General features: G+C 43.3%; 1 protein-coding gene across 4 annotated transcripts in view; it reads right to left on the reverse strand.

Moving 5' to 3' along the window:
• EMB3012 (embryo defective 3012) overlaps window positions 1–27,015 on the reverse strand; it is a 184,440-nt gene that overhangs the window by 14,583 nt on the left and 142,842 nt on the right. For all 4 annotated transcript variants that reach the window (XM_087699842.1, XM_087699844.1, XM_087699845.1 and 1 more), the window contains one exon: window positions 18,397–18,527. In XM_087699842.1, coding sequence (XP_087555968.1) covers window positions 18,397–18,527 — 131 coding nt within the window. The remainder of the gene's footprint in view (window positions 1–18,396; window positions 18,528–27,015) is intronic.

Genomic DNA, 27,015 nt, shown 5'->3' on the forward strand with positions numbered 1-27,015 from the left:
AACAGATTTTAGCCATAGAAGATGGACAATAGAGCATTTGCTCTTGTAAAACGTAATTTACAATAGACATTAGGGTTTCAGCCAACTTGGGTCCCATGGTAAAAAATTGAAGGGTTAGTATCAGCCACTTTAATTTGCCGTTTCTTAAGAATACCTAATGGATGTAAACTCCTTTTGTCTACTATCCTAACTTGAAATGGGGTTGGTAGGAGTTTCTCATGCTTGGTGGGAAAATATGTAGGTTCAAGGAATAAGATTCCCCATCCACAACTTCAATAGTGGGCACATGATAATCCACAACCTTGTGTTGGGTTGGTATGACTGCCTAACATTCATAAATTGCCTGATCCTAAACTAATTTATCCTTGAGAACTTGTTGCTTTTGCTGGATCTTCAGGAGCAACTTTTCCTTGAATATTGGTATTAAGTCCAAGATTTGCTCCAAGGTTAATTGCAAATAACACTTTGCTAGAGCCTAAAATAGTTATTCTATCTGACAACACAAGAGATTGGATAGTGGAGGAGATTGAAATGAAATCTTACTATACTTCATCCAATTTTAATAGAAGCTAAACAAATACCACAAGGGGCACCAGTTTTGGAGTCAACTTAGAGTCTATTGTCCAAGATTGATTGGTAATGTCTGTATTTTAGCTCATGTGAAATTTATACTTGCTGTAATCAGTGTTAAATCAGGTCATTATGACCCTTTCCACAAAAGGAAGGTTGGTTTCAACTCCCTTGAATTGGTGCGCTCAAAGCAACTGACAGGAAGTCAATAATATTGCTTTAGTGTTGAATTTGTCATTAGTTGAGCATTACAACAAGAATGTATTCATACAGTGAGATGGGATGAAGTGGTGATGATGCCTCTCAATCTTAATATTCACAAATGTACAATGCCTAATCTTACACAAGGCACTCAACATGGGTAGCAAGCAATTAATATTGGGTTGGACCAAGATGTGGGTTGTTCTAGGCCTCTTGAAGTTAATGATCAACAAGAGGAAGAGAAATTTGATAACCAATTTAAGAATTAGTTGGGGACAACATCTGAAATGTGAAGGAATCGATTAGGCACGGAGATCGAGACAGACAGTCGTTATGCGTAGTAAGAGAGATAGGGAGAGTGCTAGAGGGCAGAGTATAGAGTGAACACGTTTTTTTTCGGTACAATGACGAGTGTCCCACTTTAGGTTTTAGATAGATATATGTATGAAAGTACAATGTGCTAAGGGTGTGTTCACATCCGTGCACATATAAAAGGCACGATGGCCCTTTATTCCCAACAACCTTCCACCTAAAGGCAATGTGCCTTAAAAGGAGAAAATAATCAGCTAAGTCTAAGTATGTACAAAGCTGAAATAAATATATCTATCCAACTCCCATCATTAGTCGCCAATGAGCAAACCGCTCTGCTGAAAGACCCTTCGTGAGAAGGTCTGCAAGATTATCATCTGTATGCACTTTGACAAGCTCAATGCTCTTGCTGTCCAGTATATCTCTAATGAAGTGATACTTCACTTGTATATGCTTTGTCTTTGCATGAAAGACAAGATTCCGTGCTAGCATGATAGCACTCTGACTATCACAATGGAGAACAGGTAACTCCGTGATTCCAAGCTCTCCCACCAGACGTGAAAGCCATAAAGCCTCCTTGCATGCCTTAGTGGCAGCTACATACTCTCCCTCTGTAGTAGACAATGCAACACACTTTTGTAGCCTGGAGATCCAAGAGACTGCTCCTCCTGTGAAAGTAAACACATACCCAGAAGTGGGCTTTCTGCAGTCCGCATGACCAACATAGTCTGCATCCATAAAGCCAACAACATATGCTTTCTGCTTTCCAAAGCAGATGCACAACTCCTTTGTGCCTTTGAGGTATCTCATAACACCTTTCGCTGTATCCCAATGCTGCTTGCCAGGGGTTGCCATGTATCTGCTAACCACTCCCACTGCAAAAGCAAACGTGTAGCAACCATATCATATATCAAACTGCCAACAGCTGAAGCATATGGTATCTTGGCCATTTCAGCCTTCTCATCATCAGATGTAGGGCTGTTCTCTGCACTTAATTTCATATATGGAGGCAATGGAACCCCAATTGTTTCCCCCCCCTTCATATTGAAATGGTGCAAAACTTTGGAGATAACACTTTTGCTGAGATAGATAGAGCAAACCTTTAGATCTATCTCTGAGTATTCGTATGCCAAGAATGTGATTTGCATCACCCAGATCCTTCATGTCAAAGCTACCATGAAGACTTTGCTTCAATGAATCCAAGGCATGAGTATCCCTGCCAGCAATCAGCATGTCATCAACATACAAAACCAAGATAATCAGGTTGCCATCTGCTACCTTCTTGGTGTACAAGCAGTGATCCACTTGACTTCTATAAAAGCCTAGGGACTGCATGAATGTATCAACTTATGATACCATTCTCTTGGTGCTTGTTTCAGCCCATACAAACTCCTTTTGAGTTTACATACCATTTGTTCTTTCCCTTGTTTAACAAACTCTTCAAGCTACTGCATATATATGTCTTCATGCAGATCACCATGTAAAAACGCAGTCTTTATATCCATTTGTATGAGTTCCATATCCTCAACTGCAACCAAGCTCAAAAATGGTTCTCAATGTAGTCATCTTGACTACATGAGAGAAAATCTCATCAAAGTCAATTCCATGCTCCTGCTTGTACCCCTTTGCAACCAATCTTGCTTTGTACTTTGGTGAGGAACCAAAAGTGACTTTTAGTTTGTAAACCCATTTGCATGGAAGGGTTTTCTGCCCTTTAGGCAACTGCACCAAGTCCCAAGTGCCATTTTTTTCAAGAGATTTCATCTTTGACAGCATGGCTTTATACCATTTCTTGCTATCTTGTCTGTCCATTGCTTCTTTGAAGTAAGACGGTTTACCACAGTTTGTCAACATGACACACTCAGCCACATTAATTGCACCAGGAACAAATCTGTCAGGTTGTCTAGTAGCCCTAGACGATCTCCTAACCCAATGGTCATTGTTTGTTGGCTGTTCCTGCAAATTTCCATTTTCAGCATGCTGTCCTGGCATTTCAGCCTGCAAATCAACATTTACAGCTTACTGTCCTGGGTGTGCCTGCACATGTAATAGCTCATTTTCATGGGCAATAGCTGGCTGATCATTTCCAGCATCATTTCCTACATTTACAGGTTCAGGTTGTACAACGGGCACATTTTGCTATCCAAAAGGTATTTCTTCCCGGAATACAACCCTGCGGACCTCTTCAGTCTCTTCGGGTTGTTTGTGCATGCGATCTTCCCGGAAGATAACGTCATTGCTACGTACTATTTTCCTTTTCTTGGGATCCCACAATTTATACCCCATTTCACCCTCGTCACCATATCCTAAGAAAATGCATTGACAGGACTTTGGCTTAAGTTTGCTGCGTTTTTTTTTTTACAAATGTGCACAAAAGCCTCGGAGCCAAACACTTTCAAATGAGCATATGAAGGTGGCTTGCCCGACCACGCTTCTTGGAGAACTCCTCCCCCCCAAAGACTTGTTTGGTGACCAATTAATCAAGTGAACGGCTGTCATAACAGCCTCTGCCCAAAAACCATGGGGTAATGCATCATGAGACAGCATCGTATGAACCTTATCCTGGATGGTCCAATTCATACGCTGTGCAACTTCATTTTGGGGTGGATTATGAGGGGCAGTGAGCTTCCTCTTTATCCCTTTGCTATCACATATTCCCACCATTGTGAAAGGCTTTGGACACATATTCCCCACCATTGTCAGAGCGAAGACACTTAAGTGTCTTATCTGTTTGATTTTTAGCCAATGCCAAGAATTTTTTAAACTTGTCAATCACTTCATCCTTGCTACGTATAGGGTAAACCCATACTTTCCGTGTAGCATCATCGACAAAGGTGACAAAATATTTCTTTCCCCCTAAAGATAATCCTGGCATTTGACATACATTTGAATGTACTAACTCTAGAGGAGAAGATTTCAAAGAAAAAGACTTTTTGTGAGAAGTTTGTGCATGTTTGCCATAAATATAATGATCACAGTGCTCAAAATCAGCATAACGAAGACAAGGCAAGTAACCCAAACGAGAAAGCACTTTCATTCCTGTTTGACTTATGTGTCCCAACCGACCATGCCACAAAGAAACACTTGGCTGCTCTATCACGGCAACAACATGGTCATGCACACTAGATACATGAAGTAGATACAACATATCACTTTTGCAACCTCTTGCAATAACCCTAGATCCCTTACAGATCTTCCATTTTCCATCACCAAAGGTGGTATGAAAATCATCATCATCTAGCTGCCCTATGCTGATCAAGCTCTTCTTGACCTGAGGTACATGCCGTACATGCTAAAGTGTAAAGACAGAGCCATGCTGAAATTATAACTGCACACTACCAATACCTGCAATCTCACATGCATAGTTGTCCCCAAGATGGACAACACCATGTCGGCCCCCTGTATATGCAGAAAACCACTCAGATGAGGGGTGACATAAAAAGAAGCACCTGAATCAAGAATCCAGGTATGCATGTCATCATCTGTATCTGCAAGTAGAGCATGTGCATTAAAATGTGAAGAGACAGAGTACATCACTCCCACTGTCACTGTCATGAGTGACTACATTCACCTCTTCAATTTTTACACTCCTTTTCTTAGGCTGACTGTCCTTCTTCTCTTCCTTGCAATCATCTATCTTTTTATCTTTTCCTTTCTCTTTCTTCCATTGTAGCAATCACGTTTAAAGTGACACTTCTTGCCACAATGATGGCATTCAACATCTTTGCCACGTGATTTACTGCGTCCCTTGCCATCATATTTGCCCTTTTGCTGTGATCTTCCCCTAGTATGCAAAGCACTGGAAGACTTGCTGGATGCATTGTTCTGCCGATTCATCTCTTCCATAAGTAGAGCACTCTCTACATCATCATACAAAAGGATCACATTAGAATTGCTCATGGCAGTCCTGAATGTATCCCAACTCTCTGGTAGAGTGCAAAGCAAGAAAGTAGCCTTAAATTCCTTATCAATCGTGAACTTCAAGGCAACCAGCTGGCTGAAAATGGGGTTAAACTCACTCAAGTGAGTAGACATTGCTGTACCTTCTTTCATCCACAAATCCATAAGCTTTTTCAGCCAATACACTTTACTTGCAGTCCTCTTCTGTGCATACAGTTCTTCCAGTCTAGTCCATATAGCATATGCAGAATCCAAATCTTCAATGTTGAAGAGCAAGGCATCAGAAATCGATAGCTCCATGGTTGAGCGTGCAAGCTCATTCAACTCATCCCAATCATCCTGATCCATGTCCACAGGCTTTGTCCCTTTAGTTTTGATCGGCTTTGCTTGCTTATTTTGAAACAAGATATTGTAGCACTGTTTTTGCCACACTGCAAAATTATATGCGCCTTCAAGCTTCTTTATATGCATTAAATTACTGCTATCATTGCTGCCAGACATGGTTTTCAGCTCAAAAGTGACAAAAAAACCAATAAATGCAGGCCCAAATTGTCACCCAAGTGACCAAGGTACAAACAAGTACCAATCAGCAATAAATGACCACGCAGAAGTACAGATTTCAAATCTGTAATTCAGTTTTCAAAAGTACCAAACCAAGTGCTACAGCATTATCCAACTGATTACAGCTGTTCCAAAAGGCATGTACATCACTTTACATGAGAAATCCAAAAATTTCAGCTCCAATTTCTGTTATATGTATACCCACGGGCATAAAATTTGACACGATCGATCAAAAGCCCCAAAATTTTGTGCTTGAAATCGTCAAACACACATCTGCATTTTCTCTGTCATGCATAGGACTGTCAAATTTTGCCAAAATAAAGCAATTTCAGCAAAACCCCAAAATTTTACCAAGTGTTGATGTCCAAATTGCGTGGAATTCAACCTGCATGTACATAAAATGACCAAATGCTGCACAAATTTTGCCCAAATCGCAAAAGCCCCAAATTGCACGGGGTCCAATTGTCAGAGTGCAGTGGTGCGGAAGCGTAGGACTGAGAGAGAGAGAACGCAGAGAGAGAAGAGAGAGAAAGAGACACTGGAAGATGAAGATCTGCTGTATAAAGTGTGCTGAATACAAAGATATGCAGATATATACACGAGCGCAGTGCGCTGGACTGCGTGTCTCCACCTCGGCGATGCAACCTGCTGTTCAGCTCGAAGTCTGCTACAGTCTGCACTGTCTCCTATCTGAAATCTGCGAACAGAGACAGAATCTGCGCGTGTCACCGGTCTGTAATTTGTGAGTAGAGAAGTGTTGGAGACTGCTGGAGATGTCGGCTATTTATAGCCAAAATCTGGACAAAAAAGGGCGCCAGAAATACCCTGTCGGCTGCATTAAATGCAGCCGACTGACTGCACAGGTCGGATTGCCACGTGGCAGTCCGACTGTGCAGTCTGACTGCACACTGCTGCAGCAGTCCGACTGCACCTGCCCTGCTGCCCCTGATCAAGCTGTGATCTCTCTAACACCCCCTCTCAGAGCCTGGGCAGGGCAGAAGCCTGAGGGATCTGGAATGTCACCGAAGTAGAGTCTGGGGAAGTGCCTTCGTAAACAAATCCGCAAGATTGTCCTCCGTCTTGCAATACTCCACAGTGATGGTCTCATCCAGAAGCTTTTCTCTGATGAAGTGGTACTGGATCTCTATGTGCTTCGTCCAGGCATGAAAAATAGGGATCCGTGCCAAGGCAATGCAACTCTCATTGTCACATTGTAGCAAAGTAGGATGAGTATGGGAGCACCCAAGCTCCTCCAATAATCTCCGAAGCCACACAGCCTCACATGTGGTGGAAGACGCGGCCCGATACTTCGCCTCAGTAGACGAAAGGGCTACAGTGGGCTGCTTCTTGCTACTCCATGAGATAACACCTGCACCCAAGGTAAAATAGTAACCTGTCGTAGACTGCCTGTGGTCCACATCACCGGCCCAATCCGAGTTGCTCCACCCTGCAAGTACAAGATCTCAACCATCTGTCCCTGCGGGGTAATGAATCCCTAAATCAGACATCCCCCTCAGATACCGAAGTATCCTCTGAGCAGCCTGCCAATGCACCGTCTTAGGTTCACTCATGAACCCTGCCAAGAGCCCAACAGCAAAACAAAGATCAACCCTAGTGTTGAGAAGTCAAATCAAGGATCCAATCAACTGACGATAGCGGGAAGCATCCGCCATAGGAGAAGCTGAATGGGAAGTGGCCTTCGAGTTCGGATCCATAGGAGTAGAAAGGGTCCGATAATCCTCCATCTCAAAAGACACCAAGAGCTCCTGTACATATCTCTGTTGAGAGATGAAGATCCCCCTCTGAGACTGATAAATCTCATGGCCCAAAAAGAAATGGAGTAGACCCAAGTCCGTCATCTCGAACGTCCGATGTAAAGCTGACTTCGTCTTTTGGACCTGCTGTGCATGATCACCTGTGACAATTAAATCATCAACATACAACACAAAAAGCACACAACCATCCTCGGAAGTGTGAACATACAACTGCGGATCAGCCTTGGAACGCCGATATCCCAACTGAGAGTGGAGGAACAAATCAAACTTCTCGTTCCATGCACACGGAGCCTACTTGAGGCCATACAAGGCCTTCTTCAACCTGTAGACTTTCCCATCGGAAGATCCAAAGCCAGGAGGCTGCTCAACATAAATCTTCTCCTTCAAATCACCATTGAGGAAGGCCGACTTCACATCCAACAAGTAAACAGGCCATCTCCTATGGCCAGCCAAGGCAAGAACAACTCTAATGGTCGCCATACGAGCTGTGGGGGCAAAAGTATCATGACAATCAATCCCTGGGCGCTGTGCAAAACCTTTAGCAACAAGGTGAGCCTTGTGCTTATCCAAAGAACCATCGCTAAGGTATTTGGTCTTGAAGACCCACTTGACGCCAATCACCTTCTTATTCGGAGGGTGAGACACGAGTGACCAAGTGCCATTCCTCTCAATAGCCTCCAACTCGGCTTCCATAGCTTTCTTCCATGGTGCGGACTGTAAAGCCTCCTTCACGGAGGTGGGCTCTCGATCCTGCATAACACGGGTCATCAAACAATAGTTAGAGCAAACAAGCTCCGTTGAATGTGCCTGGTGCCGACGTGACCGCCGCGGACCATCCTGCGGTCCCCACTCCTCAAGAACCCCCTCGATCCCTGAATCACGGAGTGTGTCATGGGCCCATCGAGGAGGAGGCCGAACCTCCCCTCGTCTCTCTCCATCAGCAGAAGACTCTGGAATATCCACCGGTGGTAACTCCACAGGGGTGTCTGGTGGAATAGTAGACTCCGTGTCAGAAACAGAATCATAATCAAAAGGCACGGGCTCCAGTGGAACTGTAGAAGGAGCCCAACTCTCCCCTGGATCTCCAAGAACGGGATGCTTCTCACCTCTTGATATGGCCAGAACCTCCACAAACCGCACATCTCGACTAGTGTACACATCCCGCTTGACGGGATCATGCAATCGATAGCCTTGGGACTGGGAGCTGTAGCCAATAAATACCTGTCTTCGGGAAGCTGCTTCAAATTTATCACGGTGAGCCTTGGAAATGTGAACATAGGCATCACACCCAAAGACCCTAAAGTAAAAAACATCTGGCTTCGTCCCAAAGTAAGCCTCAAACGGGGTCATCCCTTCCACGGCCGAAGTAGGGGATCGATTAAGGATGTGGACTGCAGTAGCCACAGCCTCGGCCCACAGAACCCGAGGGGTCTGTCGGTGCTCCATCATGGTGCGCGCCATCTCGATCACACTGCGGTTCTTCCGTTCAAGAATGTCATTTTCTTGAGGAGTATTGATATTGGCAAACTCCTGGTGAATTCCTTTATTTGCACAAAACCTAGCAAACTCATTAGAAACAAATTCACCACCCTTGTCGGATCGCAAGGTCTTCAACTTCCGGCCTGATCGGTTCCCCTCAAAGAGAAGCCAATCCTTGAAGTGCGAGAAAGCTTCTGACTTTAATGCCAAAAAATAGGCCCATGTCATCCTGCTGTAGTCATCTACGATCAACATGAAGTAGAGCTCCCACGCAAGGACTCATTCCTCATAGGGCCACATAGATCCGTAGATACAAGCTCCATCGGTGAAGTAGACCGCCGTGAAGCTGTGTGGGGAATGGCATCCCGATGCTGCTTCCCTCGAATGCAGGAGACACATGGCTGCTGGCTCACCACTATATCCGGCAACCCTCGAACAAGCTGTCCACGGGACGCCCTCCGAAGATAATCATAGTTGAGGTGACCAAACCGAGCATGCCATAACTCTGACTGTGACTGAGAGGTAAGAAGAAGAGTAGAGAGGGCGGTGGAAGACTTTAATTTATAAATGCCGTTCTCCTCATATCCGTATGATAGAACCTTCCTTGATCCACGATCAAGGACTCGCACCGTAGTACTGTCAAACTCCACCAAAAGGCCAAGGAAGCAAATCTTATGAACTGACAGGCGATGGTACCCTAAGCCTAGTACATGCAAAACCTCTGAGGTATGGGTACCACCTCCTCCATCTCGAATAAGCTGCATCTTACCCCGACCTGCAATAGACACTGAAGAGCTATCTCCAATGAGAATCTGCCCACGCGAGGGTCGCAACTGGGCAACACCATCTGATGAAGGAGTCATGTGCCTGGAGGCACCACTATCAACGATCCACTCTCGAGCCTGGGAAGCCGTCATCGCAACATCAGAAGCATTCGGTAAAGAGTCCTCAATGACAGCTAGATGAAGAAATGCAGCTGATGAGGGTGCAGCCACCGCTCCAGAATCCTTGATGTCCCTCTTGTTGATGTCCTTCTTGTCTTTGTCAAGGCAATCCTTCTTCCAATGGCCAGTCTTTCCACAAATATGGCATGTGGAGTCTTTGTCTTTGTCCTTGTCCTTGTCCTTGTCCTTCTTTGACTTATTATCCCCCTTCTTCTTCTTTTGGTCCTTCCCCTTCTTCTGAGAGGCTTGACCCGTCAGCGCCTCCGACTTGGAAGCATTCTGTCCCTTTAGTTGTTCCTCTTGGTCCAAGACCATAGGAACCAACTCTTTCCACCGAAGAGTAGACTCTCGCCCCGAAGCAATAAGGGCAGCGTAGAATGTACCGAATCGTGGCGGCAACTGGGACAATAGTATGATCGCCATGTCTTCGGAGGAAATCGGCTTCCCCGCATTCTGAACCTGCATCTGAGCTGCCTTAGCTTGTTGATGTGCTCCCGCAGCGAAGAAGACTTGTTTACGGACAGAGTCCGCATCTGAATCTCCAAAGAAACCCGCTTCATAAGGGTCATCCGATTGTACATCTGATCAAGCTCCAGCCATATCTCTCGAGCCACCGTCAAGTGCTCGATGTGAGCGATCACGGCTGTAGTACATGATAGAAACAGAAAGGAACGAATCCTGGCATTCAGTTTGTCCCAATGAGACTCATCTCTTACTAAGGGCCGGTCGATCGCCTCCTGTACAAGCTCCACCAAATCATAGGACTCAAGGATGGCCAACATCATGACGCGCCAAATGCGGTAGTTGTCGCCGTCGAGCTTCTGATCTGCAGGAAGAGCCGATAAAACAGGCACCTTCCGGTCCATAATCGATTGGAACTCCAAGTCAATCTCGGTAGACATCTTCACCTGTAATGCCTTCACAAACGCAAAAGCAGCCCCCTCTGACTGGGAAAACTCAGCCTGCTAAGGCTCTTCCGCGTCCTCAAACTTCTTCACCTGCCGGAGGCGATGAAAAAGCAAAACCTGCACTTGTAGGCTGAAAACTCAAACTTCCTCCACGTCAAACTGCAGTAAACAGCAGCAAATCCACCACCTGGACTCGTTTCCTGCGCGCCCACACTTGCTTCAGCCTTGTTCAAGGCGTAGCCCTCCTGTCTGCCCTCAAACACTGAAAAAGCAAATTTGTGTCGCGATAGAAACTCCTCTTCAGGTTGGTTCTGCGCTCAATCAGCCCTCAAACACTGCTCTGATACCATGTCAGAGTGCAGCGGTGCGGAAGCGTAGGACTGAGAGAGAGAGAACGCAGAGAGAGAGGAGAGAGAAAGAGACAGTGGAAGATGAAGATCTGCTGTATAAAGTGTGTTGAATACAAAGATATGCAGATACATACACGGGCGCAGTGCGCTGGACTGCGTGTCTCCACCTCGACGATGCAACCTGCTGTTCACCTCGAAGTCCGCTGCAGTCTGCAGTGTCTCCTGTCTGACATCTGCGAACAGAGACGGAATCTGCGCGTGTCACCCGTCTGTAATCTGCGAGCATAGAAGTGTTGGAGACTGCTGGAGATGTCGGCTATTTATAGCCAAAATCTGGACAAAACAGGGCGCCAGAAATACCCTGTCGGCTGCAGCCGACTGACTGCACAGGTCGGACTGCCACATGGCAGTCCGACTATGCAGTCCGACTGCACACTGCTGCAGCAGTCCGACTGCACCTGCCCTGCTGCCCCTGATCAGGCTATGATCTCTCTAACACCAATGTGCCTCGATGTCGAGAAATTGGGTCAATTTCAGCCCAATTTGTGCATGTATATGAAAAGCCCCAAATGTCGGGGACAAAATGTCACAAATTCCCGCAATTTCTGAGACAATTTTCTTGTCTTGCATCAAATTTCCAAAATCTAGAAAAAACCAGAAATTTCTAGACTAAATGTTGAGAAATTTCACTTAGATGAGCAAAATTTCAACAATTTTGGTATAATCCCCAATTCAAATGCGCACAATGTCTGCAATTCCGACGCGGATGCCTCAATTTTCCACGAACAGTGCTCAATTTGGCAAAGCCCTAGCTTTCTGGGCCAAAATTGCACAAAGTTGATGTTTTGTGCTTGCACGTGCGAACCCCGATTAGGGGAAGGAGTTTTAGAAAAAGATTTTATATTTTTTTTAAAAAGTGTGAATGACGGGTCCATTGACCCGTCAGGCCTCCCCGTTGCGCGCTCGCCCGCTGGCGCCGTCACGTGTTGCTGCCTACTATCGCCCGTCAACTGCAGCCGTTTTGGTCCACGCTGTCGCAGCCCGTCACGCTACTACCTGTACAGTCGACTATTGCCCGCCGGTCCTGCCCGACTTCCCTGCAGACGTTGCCTGTCGCGCAGCTCGACTGGTCACGCAGCAACAGCGTCCTCGTTCGTCAGCTCTACAACCCGTTGCACTCTTGGTCCACGCCTGTCTCGCAGAGTCGCTGCCTACAACTTACACCTGTGACTCTCCTGCTCGCCTTTGAGCTCTCGCTCAGCCTGACGACCGTCTGCAGCACCTTACGCTGTGATACTAGTTTTAAGGAATCCATTAGGCACGGAGATCGAGACAGACAGTCATTACGCGCAGTGAGAGAGACAGGGAGAGTGCTCGAGAGCAGAGTATAGAGTGAACACGTTTTTTTTTTGTACAATGACGAGTGTCCCACTTTAGATTTTAGATAGATATATGTATGAAAGGTCAATGTGCTAAGGGTGTGTTCACACCCGTGCACATATAAAAGGCAGGATGGCCCTTTATTCCCAACAAAATGTTTATGCAATTAGCAAATGATCCTTGGATTATGTGCTTTTGGAACTCCCCAAAGGAAGGGAGCAAAGAAAAGGAGAGGAGATCATCTTCAAGAGCTTTGGGACAACAAGATGTACCAAAGAAAGACCCAACAAGATATACCAAAGAAAGAACCAATCCAGCAACATCATGTTCCAAATTTACGCAATGAGCATAAGTAAGTGATACAAATGGGGCAACTGATCCATATGCAAGGTCACTTTGGAAGTGCCAATCCAATGCTTTTTGGATAGCAAGTCATGCCCAAGGTACTTTGGTGGTGGTTTGATTTTCCAAACACTGGTTGATTTTGCTTCAGCCATGGGGATACAAGGCCCAATGTCTTGGAGTATGGCAAGTGGAATGCAAAGTCGTATGTAGAGCAATACTTGCATTATGCTTGAGGCACAATGTAGCATGTTTGGCAATGCATATATGCAGCCCACTGTGTTTGTGACTCAGAGTATTAATGCTAGTCATGCAAATGCTCTATATAGTACTACCAATCATGATGGAAAAAGCAACCAATATACCATTTTTGGCAACAACATGAAAGTTCAAGGATCTATGTGATCCAGAGGGACATTTGGTGAAGTTTCAAAATTGTCTCACCTATTGATAGATGCAAATGGATAGAGCAAGGTGACCTAGTAGATCATCCTTAGTGTTGCACTTTACATTGATAAGTTTTAATTGGAGCCAATAGTGGATCGTGCTCATTCAAGTTGAACAAAGCATAGAAGGTTCAGAGTATTGCATGGTGGTCAATAGAGAGGTTGCACCTTCACTTCCCTAGTGATCGATAGCTCAGATTGGTAATGGATCTTGAATGTATTTAGTTTACATGTAGGGTATTGTATGTTGACAGCATTTTTACCACTCAGATCACTATTTAGTGTACTAGTCATTGTGACTTGATATGCAAATGTGGATGGTTTGTAGTTAGGCTATGAAACTATACATTTGCAAGGCTACAAGAATGTATGGAATACATGGAATGTACACTTCGACATGATGTACATTTGCAAGGCGCGTATGAGATAGTATGCAATGTCCTTCTATACATACAAAAACTAGGGGACAATGGGAGCCTAAGCTAGCTATCCAAACAAGCAAAGACGATAAGAAAACACATGACAAAAACAAGTTGGTGGGTATAAATGCATAGCCAAGGAACAAGGCTTGACCCACAAAGTAGAGAACGCCTTGTCTTGCAACAAATGAAAACTAGAGGGCTTGAGATTTCAATCCTCTCTACATGAAACTGATAAAGGAACAGGTCCCCAACTGATGACAAAGCATATGGATGGTAGGTGGATAGAGTGACTACATTGCCCTAGAAAGATATGATACCAGCTAGCCTCCTAGATTAACAAGAAAGAGGTGATGTCAAATCTGATTGAATGTCCACTATTCCACTCTAGAGTTAACCACCACAACCTTCACCACCATGATAGGTCCAAAATGAGTGAGACTAAACCTGCAAAAGTGGTGGATTAGAAGCAGAAGCTTCTAAACGCCTTCATGATCACGTTTGTTTGTGATCACTCTTGCCTTTGATCATCTCTTGATGGGAATACATGTTCAGGACAGGTTTGATGAATTTGTTCCAAACCACAAAGCTGCCACAACCAACAATCGATCACCTTGCTTCAATCATGAGAATAGGCATTGTGTGTGGCATCATGATAAAAATAGAGGCATAGAGATAGTGAATAGGAAATACACAATGAATGCAATGGAATGGATGCAAAACAAAACTCAGCCAGCTCCAAGGCCAAAACCATGAAGAATGAGAACTATGTAGAGAAACATGGCTGATTTGAAAAGCTTCAACATACCCAACCAAGTCAATGAAAAATGACCACAATAATGTGAAAACACACAAGAGGGGAGAGAGGTGAAGAATCCAAGACCACACACACAAAAGCAAATGGAGTGTCATGAGGACATGATATTTTGATAATTTAATCTTGCCAATAACATTTCATTAAGTTATTAACCAAATGTGCAAGGTTGTTTAGCATATGTGATGCACATGACAGTTATTTTATGGTGACTGGCCAAGGACCCCGAGGATCCAATAGGTGTAAAAGGCAAAAGTTATAATAAGTTATGTTTGACGAGCACGAGCTTGTACCGATGTCAAATTTCGGCCCAGACCAATTTATTGGCCACTAATGTCACTGATAACATTAGAGACTAGGCATTAATTAATGTTGGTCTAAGAGTCAATAATTGCTCAAGGATACTTGGAAGACAAATTAGCCTAGTCAATTTAATTATTGACTGATGAAATTAATTTTTTGAACACTAGAATAATTATTAAATTAATTTTCAATATTAACATTCTAAAAATTAATTTAATAAGCTAGAAAAAAGGATGAGAAGACTGCCACTTGGCAAAACTTGCCCATGCAAGTGGGAAAACCATTGTTAGGAACTGGTGGAGTCTATTCTAACCATTGTGAAAGAGAAGGAGGTTGTTAGAGAGCAAGAAGAGGTTGCTAATATGATTTGTAGCCACCAAGGATCAGTCCTATAACAAGTGATAGCAATTTGGAGCCCTCTAGACACAGGTGAAGCAGCCCAAGGTCCTTTTGGCACAGGTGACAGCATATAGGAGGGGACAACAGTTTTTCCAGTGGTCCTAAGCTGTAGGTGATAGGTTGCATGGTTGTTTGAGCAAGGCAATATCAGTCTTTCAATGTTTCTTATAAGGAAACTCTGAAATTGCTCTCTCTATAGCATTCTTTCCCATCTCCTAATCATTTCTCTGAAACTCCAATAGCTGAAATTGAGGAATTGCAAGGAGATTCAAGAGAACAGCCAGTCAATATTAGATTTGGGACAGAATTTGTCTCTCAAAGAGCAAGGTGAAGGCCAATCGACAAGCAAACCAAGGGACAAATTGGTTTTAAGGCTTGTTGGTTAGTTTTGATAGTAAGAGATACTTGGAGTAGTGGAGGAGATCAGAGGATCTCAGTTGTACTCCTTCCATTTGCAATATAATATAAAGAAATACCACAAGAGGCGTCAATTTTAGGGCCAACATGGTATCCAATGTCGAAGATTAAAGTGATAAACTGTGCATTTTCAGTTTATGTGAACTTCATGCTTGCTATAATTAATGCTTAATCAAGTTATTTAGCTCTCTATCCAAGGAGAAAGGCTGGTTTCATGGTTTCGTTGGCAAGATACCACTCAATCCCTTGACTTGGTGGGCCGAAGGCACGTGATTGAAGGTCATAAGCTTTGGTCTAGTGCTGAAATTGTATTCAACTGAGCACTACAACAAGAATGTCTTTAGATAGTGAGATGGGATCAAGCAAGGATGATGCCTCTCAATCTGAAAATTCACAAAGTATTGGGAAAATTGCAATGTCTGATCTTGGACAAGGCATGCAGCATGGACAGCAAGTTGATATTGTTTCTTTAGACCAAAATGTGAGTCCTAAGCCTTTAGAAGTTCATGATTAATAAGAGGAAGCGAAATTTGACGACCTCTTTAAAGATCAAATGAGGACAGTAGCTAAAATGCTTATGCAATTGACAAATCATCCACAATTTGTGCGGTTCTTGAACCCCTTAAAGAAGGGTACCAAAGGCAACAAGAGCAAATTGTCTTTAAGAGCTTCACAACAACAAGATGCATCAAAGGAAGAGCCAACACAATAGCATGATGTTCCAAACATGGGTAGCAAGCATAAGCAAATGATGCCAATGGGGCAATTGATGCATATGCAAGGCCAACTTGAAAGTGCCATTCCAATGCTTTGGACAGCATGACATGCATACAATGATGGGGCAGCTAGGTTACCTTGGTGGTGGTACTAGTTTCCATGCTATGGTCGGCTTGGGACCACATATCGGGATATATGACATAACTTCTTATGGTATACAACAACCAATGCGTGGTGTGCAAGGCCCAATGTACTCAGGTATGGCTAGTAATATACATAACCCCATGTATAACAATATTGGCATCACGCTGAGATGCAAAGTATTTGGCAATGCATATATGCAACCCACTATGTTTGGGGCTCATGGTATTAATGTTAGTCATGCAAATGCTCCGTATAGTGTTGGTCATGAGAAAAAATGCTGTTAGTAATGCATGCAATGTATAGGAAAATGCATGTGGGTATGGCTGGTAGTATACAAATTCCCATGCACAATCACATTGCAATGGTCCAAAGTATGCAAAGAATAATGTTTTCTAATGCATTCGGTGCTCCTAACATAATAGGTATACACGAGGGCTCGTCAACTAGATGCAATGTTGCATATTAGTTAAGTGGGAATTGTAGCAATGTGAAAGTATAAAGCATTGCAATGCTCAAGGGAAAGAAAGGCCTACAACCTAGTGGAGGTTTGGAGCCAAGTTAGAGATAAAGTTTTTATATACTTCTTGGTGAAGCTTTAACATTGTTTCACCAATAGATTCAAAGTGGATGACTTCGTAGATCATACTCAATTGTTGCAACTTTACCGAGATGCCTTTTAGTTAGAGCCAACTTTGGTTCGAGCTCAGTCAAGCTCAACAGAGTAGAGGTTCGAAGTATTGCCTCATGCTCAAGGGGAAGGTAGCACTTCCACTTCACCAGTTGTGAACAACTCTCCTATATAGTGCATCTTGGATGTACTTAGCATACATCCAAGGTACTGTGTTGGCAATATGTCTACCCTGAGGTCACTACTTGGTGTACTGGTCATTGTGAGATGTATAATGAGTATGAGTTTCACCCAGGCACGGAAACTACACTTTTGCATCAGTCTATGATCAATTTGGCATGAGTTTTTACCTCTATTTGAGAAAAGATGCTAATCACTTTCAGCTAAGTTTTTCATCAATTTGAAAACCATTTATGGTCACTTTTGGGATCGGTTTTTGCTTTGATTGTTGATCAGTTCTTGCAATTAGTTTGTGATTAGTTCTCAAATCAACAAGTGATCAATTTATGATGACTTTATGCTCAAATTTTAATGGTTTACAGCTGGTTCCATGGACAAGCATGTTAGTAAATGTCATTAATATTGGTCACCTAGCATGCCACTGAATAATACCTTGCCACATCACTAGAGCGTGTAGTGGATGCCAACTCATGTAGAGCTTGACATCTCAACATAATTATCTTGCAAGCGGCCATAGGCTAGGATGAGGAGACTTTGATATAGAGCAAGAGATACTCAAAACTCAACAAAAGTAAACATGCCCAATTATAACAGTTTTCTTTCCATGTTTTCTCTTCATCAGGAAACCACCTCTTCAAGTTCACCCCTACTCTAGATGCAAAGCCCCTCTAGAGACTGAAATTTCTGAATTATTCATAAATTCCTTGAAGTGTAAATTAAAAAATTATTCCATGCAGACTAAGAATCAAACAAGTCAGTCAACTGCATGGTTGGCTGTCCTCACCTTACATTTAAGATCAACTAATGACAACCTCCAATCCAGTATAGATGCATGAACATGACTGCTCAATTTGAAATATGCTGTATATACTCTTCATTTTGAAACAAGTCCCATTTCATAATAGAACACATAATGGTATATGATGTGGTCAGTCAATTTCCTACATTTAGGAGATCTAAATGTTAAGTGTAGTCAATCAATTTCCTGCATTTGGAAGACAAACAATTGCGTAGACGGTCAGATGGGCCAACACGGATTTTCTCCCTTAAGTACCTCAGAGCAATATTGTGAATTCTGATCTTGTTGGATGAGGGTTTCCTCTATTTGACTTTAACAATGCTATATCAACATATGCTATACAGAGGACAAATCCTCGCACTACAATCCACAACTCATACTATTAATATGTTAACTGCAAAAGGAAGTTACCTGCACCAATACTGTACTGTTGCCAGTGAAATCACCATTCTCCTCGTTTAGTACTCTGACGGAGATCAGATCCATGCGATTGGTCTCTGCAGTAAGAGTAACAGCATTGCCAACTTCATAGAAAGGTACACCTGCAGGGGTTGACACAAACTCTCAAAAGATTACCATAGGTAAGATCATGAAACAGCTAAATCAATTTCAGAACATCAAGAAAGTTGAGAAGAAGAACAATTGTGGAACGAGACAACCATTCTAATCAGAGAGAAAGTGGTGGCCTACTGCCCAAGAGGTTTGGGCCCATTACAATTACTTTCTTCAACTTCAACAATCTCTTGCCTCTCAGGATCATGGCTTTGCCTGAGATCTTGCAGTTATCCTCAGCATTTCCGAAAAGGTATTTATTAATTGCTCATCAATATATTGCCAGGTACCTCAGTGTTGATTGGCCTTTATTAAAGGGCACTAAGGGAAAGCATGGACTTTCCATGAAGCATATTGGCCCATGTCTACTATTTATTCAGCAGCCCATACAAGCCCTGATTCAGGAAGCCAGCCAAGAGAGCCTCAGAATTTCCAGATCAGTGAGAAGGTTTTGCCCTTCGCTTTCTTTTTATGGAAAATGCTACACTGGAGGTTGGTGAAGAGCTTCAATGATTCCCTACAAGGACTAGCCTGAGATGCCTTGATACTCATATGTTTGATGGACATTGCCTGAATGTTTTTTGCCTGCCCTAGATAAGGCTTTCTGGCAATGTGCAAGGGTCAAACCAAACCACTGTTTCCCCAGAAAACTAATTTTGACTGAAGAACAAAACTCAAAAACTGACCAAAGAAACAGCAACCATTAAAAATCTGGCACTTGGAGAGTGCAGAGGCAAGAGGAAAAGCACCGAGCAACATTGACCAAATGAAGACCTTGTGCTTCAAAGGCATTTTGTTAAGCCAGCCTGTCATCACCATAGATTTCCACCACGCCTGACCTTTCTAGAGACCCAAGTGGTGTTGCTCTTTTGGGCAAACCAGTCCTTATTGTATATAAGCAAGGGGTATACCTAATTGAATGAAGCACATCCGAAACGCAGTCGACCATTAATCATCCAGTCTTGCCAAGGGGTATCTTGGTCCAAAGAGGGGAGAGCCTAGCAACAAAAAGGTAGCGTGGAGCTGATCTTAACAACACAACAGCCCCATTGCTAGGTAGAAAAGCAGCAGTAACAGTGACCAATCCCAAGCACGCCATTCTATTCAACATTCGCCTCTACTCCTACTTGCCTTGCCAAGTGAGAATCTTTGAAACAGTCAGCACTTTAGCAAACAGGTATCTTGGTCCAAAGAGGGGATAGGCTGCATCATGTGTATGGGCGTTGAGATGGAGTCCCACGAATGATGATAGCCTCTAGCAACACAAAAGTAGCGTCAAACTGATTTGAACAACCTGACAGCCTCGCTCGTAGGTAGAAAAGCAGTGGTCACCAATCCCATGCACACCATTCTATTCAACCTCAACCTCTACTCTTGTTTGCCTTGCCAAGTGAGAATCTTCGAAACAGCTAGCACTTAGCTCTCAAAGAGTTTCCTACTTCCCGATCCAAGCATGGGTACTAAGAAGATTTAGCAAGGACGATTTTTGCATCTCCCTTTCTCTCTTTTTTTTCGTAATAGGTAATTCTATTAATCATGAAGTACAAGATTAAAAATTAGAAAATCCAGGATGGCTCTAGGTGATCGTGCATAGAGCCAATACAACCAACTCAACAGATCCTTTTTGAGACATCACTATCAACGTACAATGGAAGTAGAGTGACTAGAGGGCGGGGAAAAAATTGCAACATGCCAAGAGGGCAAATCCTATCTAGGAAGAATATCTCCTAACTCAATCAAGTCAAGCTACCAATGAAGAGAGCCTCTCAAGTGGACTATATGACTCTGCACTCCCGATGAAGTATCAAAGATGAAATATCAAAGATGAATGCACGAGATCCACAAACTTGGAATGTCCAGAGACCCTGTCTTTGGAAGCATCGATAGCCCAACCACTCGGAACCAAATGACCAATAGTAGTGACCACACCTTCTGCACCACTAGGCAAGTAAGGAACTCGTGGCAAAGGGTTTCTACACATGTTTGACGAAGAAGCAATAACCAATAGAAATCCTCTGCTTGAAGAGAGCAGAGGCAAGAGGAAGGGCACCAATCAGCACTCACCAAATGAAGAGAGTAGAGGCAAGAGGAATGACAACTGCACCACTTTTCAGGGCAGCACGCTTGTCAGGAAGGGGCCGCAAGGGCCTAATCACAACTTGGGTGGCACGTGAATCTCTTGCCCTTGCCCACCGCAGGAAAATAATAACAAGCGTGCAGAGTTACAAGAATCGGACAACTCCAACACCCAAGTTTGCATAGCTTTAGCAATGACCCCAAGGACAATCTTTTCTCTCTCCACAATACTAGTAACCATCTCTCTCTCTTTTTTTTTCCCCGTAAAAACCATCTCTCTCTCTCTCTCTCTCTCTCTCTCTCTCTCTCTCTCTCTGTCATATCAAGTTGCACTACAAAAGAAAAAGTATGAAGTCAAGGCAAGGGTCACTAAAGAGACTAGCCGATTCCACGAAACTAAATCATCTTTGGTCAAGATATCAACATGCTAGATAAGATCAAGCTGCCCCACTGAAGAAGTCCGTTAAGCTTCGCCACATGGCACTGGATGCCTAAAGAGGCATCAAACGTGAGCACATTGTAAACAAGATGCCAACAACCCCAGAATCTGGAAAAGTGAAATAGAAACTTCAGACAAGGTTCCACTAGGACTGACATTTAGCCAATTTCCACCAAGCTTTAGATTTGGGCAATCCTCAAAGCGCATTGGCTTGGCTGGTCAACCATGACTAATCTCAAATCATGCGATGATAATCTGATCAATCTAAGAAGACTCGCCCTGCAAGGTTCCAATCCTACTAGGGACAATCCGAATCTATGTCAAACTCTCTCTTCTTTTCTTTTTCTCATAAAAGGTAATTGCATTAATTATGAAGAAAGTACAAGATTACATGTTTACAAGATATAGGATGCCTTTAGGCCATCTTACATAGAATCGGAGATGTCACAAACAAGGACTAGACGGGGGCAAAAGAAAGTGCAATGTGCCAAGTGAGCAAATCCAGTGTAAGAAGAATATCTATTAACTCAATCAAGTCCAGCTGCCAATGAAGAAGTCCTTTCAAGTGCACTATATGCCTCATTCCTGATGAAGCATCAAAGATGAATGCATTAATTATGAAGAAAGTACAAGATTACATGTTTACAAGATATAGGATGCCTTTAGGCCATCTTACATAGAATCGGAGATGTCACAAACAAGGACTAGACGGGGGCAAAAGAAAGTGCAATGTGCCAAGTGAGCAAATCCAATGTAGGAAGAAAATCTATTAACTCAATCAAGTCCAGCTGCCAATGAATAAGTCCTTTCAAGTGCACTATATGCCTCATTCCCGATGAAGCATCAAAGATGAATGCATTCCTCATAGTCTTTATGCAAGCAACCCCAAAAGCATAAGAAGGGAAAGAGCACCTTCACATTAGTTTGCACGGAATCCACAAACTTAGGATGTCAAATGACCCTATCTTTTGGAAGCATCGATAGCCCAACCACTCAAAACCAAATGGCCAATAAAATGGCCAAATCTTCCGCAACACCAACGAAGTAAGAAATCAATGGCAGGGCGTTTCTACCAATGACTGACAAAGGAAGTAGCAACCATAGGAAATCGTTCGCTTAGAGAGTGCAAACGCGAGAGGAAGTGCATCAACCAACATTCGCCAAATGAAAAACTTGAATCAGAAGGGCATTTTGTTTAGCTTGCTTGTCACTCCCACAAATTTCCTCCACACTTGGCCTTTCTGGAGACCATAGGTGGTATTGTCTTTCTCGACAAGCCAATCCTTATTCCGTATAAGCAAATGATATATCTAATTGGTTGAAGCATGACCCAAAGGTAGTCGACCATTAATCATCAAATCTTGCCAAGGGGCCTCTTGTTCCAAAGAGGGAAGAGGTGGAGACGGCATTTCACAAATTGCGATAGCTTTGAGGAATCTGGAAGTAGCATCGAACTAATCCTATTCAATATCGGCCTTTGTTTCTCTTTGCTTTGCCAAAAGAGAATCTTCGAAGTGGCTAACACTTCCACTCTGAGGGAGTTCACCACCTCCCGAACTAGAGGTGGGTGCCAAGAAGATTTAACGAGGACCGATCTCCAACAACGGACCAAACGATTCAATAGCATAGAAGGCTTAAGTTGGAAATGCTTAATACCCTAACTCCCAAGGAAAACCTCGCAATCGAAGACCAAGGTTGCCTACCCTCGGGCAAAGCTTCAAATAGTGACCAACGGAGAAGTGTCCCCAAGTGTAGAACAGACCCACCGCCCATTCTTTTGGGAGTGCAAAGATGGTGACAAGAGATCCATGAGATACCCATCCATGTAGAATATTTTTCCCAAAGAAAAACTAGATGAGCTGAGTAATTTGCCTTAAATGAGACTTTCACCAAGGGAGCAAGGGAGGGTAATATGAGACCATTGGTATTATCATTGTCTACTGCACTATTTTTAATCTTATGTGGAAAGGCCAAGCTTGTGATTTCCAATATACAAACTTATCCATAATGAGCAAGGAAATCCAATCCGTTAGCACTTTAGGTGAAACCTACACCATCAAAGGGTAGCCCAAGTACCTAAAGATAGAGCCTTTGAGCACCACCTCACGTTGCTAGCCCAAAGCCCAAAGTTCACTCTAAATGCAACTCATAAGGGCTGATTTCGATGCATTGATGTGTAGTCCCTAAGCAAGGACAAGTCCCATCTGGCCATCGCTCTTCATATATTATCTAGATCAAACTTAAGAAACATGAATGTGTTGTCCACCAAGGCTTGGCCCACCAAAAGCTCCAATGAAAGGAGAGAGAGTCCAACCTCACCATTAGTTGCTAGTTAGAGGAGACAACATCGTCAAAATGGGGTAAGTGGCCAATGCAACGAACAAAGAACTTAGTGAGAAACCGTGCCTAAACTGATTGACAAAGGGGGAAAGGGTGTCATACGTCACCATTGAGTAGAACTCTTAAAGAGTCCACACTGATAGTATTGATAAGTCCAAACATCCTCAGAACAAATCCCATGCATTGCATTGACTGACCCTAGAAGGACCATTCCAAATTATCCAAGGCTTTTTCAAGGTCCAATCGAACCATTAACATTTCCTATTTTGTGTATCGAGCATAATCTATACCCATTTGAACATTCAAGATGTTGTGTAGAATATTTTGCCCTTTCATGAATCCATACTGGGTAAGGTGAATAATGTTGAGAAGGTATTCATGCAATCTATTAGCATAATAGTAATGCCAAGTGGCAGCACTTGGCCTTGAAGGACTGAGTCCAACCCAATATATTTCATGCCTAGAGTCCAACTCATCAAGCCGTGTCCCCTCATCCCAAACTTGCCAAGCTCGTGATGAATTTCTATGTCCATTTTCATAGTTGCCATTTCAACTCATGCTTCCGACTGCCAAGTGCTGGCACTCGGCTTGGGCTAGCCAAATCCAAGCAAAAGAAACCATTGCACTCAATGCATATATGTTCACCAAAGCATTTCCCTGCACAACATTCATCTTGCATTCCATAACAATAAGACCAAGTGCCGACACTTGGCCTTGATTGGTCACCAATGCTTCGAGGCTAAGAGGGATAGCAGTTTAGGGATCAATTTAATGACACCCCGTCCTTCCAAGAGCGCAACATGTGTCCGGTCATCTCAACCTATTGGCATAAGGTTGTCAAAGGTGTAGCCAAGTGAGTGGCATACATCTCAAAGAACTTATTGGTGATACCATCCCACCTAGGGCTCTTATCTTTAGGCAAATGCAATAGGACACCCATGTCCTCATCTTGTGTAATGTCCATAAACAAGCCATCAGCAACAAAGGATTGAAATCCAAACAAGTCCATGGACTAGGTTCTACACATTTGTGCAATTGCTCGCAGATCTGTGACCATTTCACCGTCGGAGATGCTTAGGCAGACAACATTTTTCCTAGCAAAGGAAGCATGCAAGCCCCAATAAAACTTGTGCAACTGACAATTATTTCTAGTAGCCCGTCTAATAGTGTAACAAGTTTGACCTGCTCATATGGTCTCTTTTAAAAAGTATCAACAAGCTGTGCCAATCTTGTGGAGATGGAAAATAAAAGGGGATCCCCAAAGCCAAGAGTTGCTTGACAGCTTGCCATTCTTGCCTGCACATGGTAGCATGGTGTACTTCATATTGTCTGGCAACCATTTGCACATTGCATATCGAATAATTGAGGGAAACTCCCCCTTGGAACAGAAGGTCCAATGAAAACTAATGTAGCAATTGTTGCATATTGCCATCAAATTTTGCATGTCAGAGGAAGGAGGAGTTGAAACACAAAGGCATCTTGCTCAAAAGGGCCTGAAAGGGATCAACAGGATGCATATGTATCTCAAATATTGGGAGGAAGTGATCAAAGAGATCATGGCCTTGGAAAACCCTAATTTCCAAAACCTCCGAAAAAAAGGAATCCTCAAGCGTAATGTGGAGCCGATCCAAGCGGCTCCACGTTTCTAGGTGTTGCGCCAAATGGAAGGTGTAGCCATGGTCTATGGGAGATAACCAAGACCATAGGCTCAGGCTATCCATGAGTTCATGATTGGAAGTGGAATGTGATGGGTCTTCCAAGGGAGAAGCATGCTGTCAACTGATGCCATAACTTGTGACAACTAGGAAAATAACATGGAGCATAGAGACATGCGAGCCATAACACTTTCCCATTTTTAGCAACACACCCATATTGGGTTCATGTAGAAACATTGGGATAGAAAAGCTTGAAACCATCATAGTGTAGAATTCTCCCTGGTTCTTTGTGACTCTTATGCTCTCTCACACACAACATCCTGGGCATTAGAGTGCAAGGTTTGCCACATAGCATCGTGCTTGCCACGTAAACAAATACTCTAAACATTCCATGTAGCGAATTTCATGATGAGATTAGAGATCAATGATGGGGTTGCAACTGCCTCATTGCAACTTTATTTGGCAAAACAACAAGAATATCCTCATCCTCAAAATCCGACAACATAACCAAGGCATTTGCCCCATATCCATGTGCTTTAGAAGTCAAGGGCTGATGCACATCCATTGTGGTAGAGTGCCGCTATCTGCAGTCCCACGGAATAATGACTTTATTGTTCTTGTCCTAGGCCATACACTTAGGGGGAACACTAATGGCTCCTGTCGAGCCTTACAAATAGAGGTTGCCTTAATGCTCAAAGGTGTAACACCAACACCTTGGGACAAAGACTTGTCCATGCCATGCACATAGATACGTAGGGCATTCTATATATCCTCCAAGGATCCAATGTTCTAAACATCTTTCGACTTTTTATCCTTTTTTGAGTGCACTTCTTGCTAGCCATGGGAATCATTAGTGAGATGTAAAAGGAATTGTTTGTCTTTGCCCAGATTTCCCCCCATAGGCATCTATGTCCATATGCCAAGAAGAACCATCCTATTGTACAATGGGTACATCATTTGTTTGTCTTGTCTCTTCTTTGATTTTAGTACATTTTGCCATAAAGTGATCCGATTTTCTGCAATTGAAGTATTGCCCTGCAAAGGCTGCCCATTTGAGACAGAAGTGCAAAGTGTGCAAACCAAGTGAATTCACCTATAGCCAAGTGAGACACTTGCAAGAGGTATTCCAGAGCATGCACATTCAATTGCTATTGATGGCTCGAGTAGTAGGCGGTGTCAACACTTTATCAATCCTAATCATGGCATTAAGCAAAAGGGGCCAATACACAGCTAGGCAACCCTCCACTTCCACCCTGACTCAACATTCTTACTTTCCCAATTCTATGTAGACTGCCATTTGCTACCATGGGGCAACATGCAACAGATTGTGGTCATAAAACAATGGCAAATTGCTTAAAAGCACATCATGCTAATGAGGGGATTGGATTAGAACCTCGTACGACCCCCTTGAACCCACAAAGATGTCCTCCACACAGTCCTCTTGCACAACACTCATCAACCATGAGTGTGCCGAAGACATTGTAAGAATTCTAACAAAAAAGAATAGGATCATCAATGTTTCATGGAAGGAGGAGAACAAATGCAACACCTTTTTTGTATCCATAATAATAACAATGGCATCACTCTCTTCCAAGTCACTGCAATTATCTTGATTATGTTGCAAATACCCCAAGCAACGTGTTGGCGAATTCCAATAGATGCTCCCAATCCAAGTCCCACGAGCCATCTCATTGCCCTATTACTTAAGCATAGGACAAAGTGTAACCCATCTCTAAAGCATAGGACAATGTTTCCGATTCCCCACACGGCAATGCATTTGTCCCTTCCATGAGGGAGGCCTCAATAAACTTGTCATGTTTAACAAGGGGCTAAGAATGTTTGGTGTCAAAATTTCTGGACCATTTCATCCTCATCCATATCAAGCTGCAAGTCATCTACCCATGCATTACTAAAAGCATTATTCAACTCAGTCATAGGGAAGGGGACGTCTTTCGCCTAAAGCTGAAG

Source organism: Lygodium microphyllum, chromosome 19, assembly GCF_053477565.2.
Source record: "Lygodium microphyllum isolate KBCC chromosome 19, Lygodium_microphyllum_v1.1.10, whole genome shotgun sequence".
Lineage (NCBI taxonomy): Eukaryota > Viridiplantae > Streptophyta > Polypodiopsida > Schizaeales > Lygodiaceae > Lygodium > Lygodium microphyllum.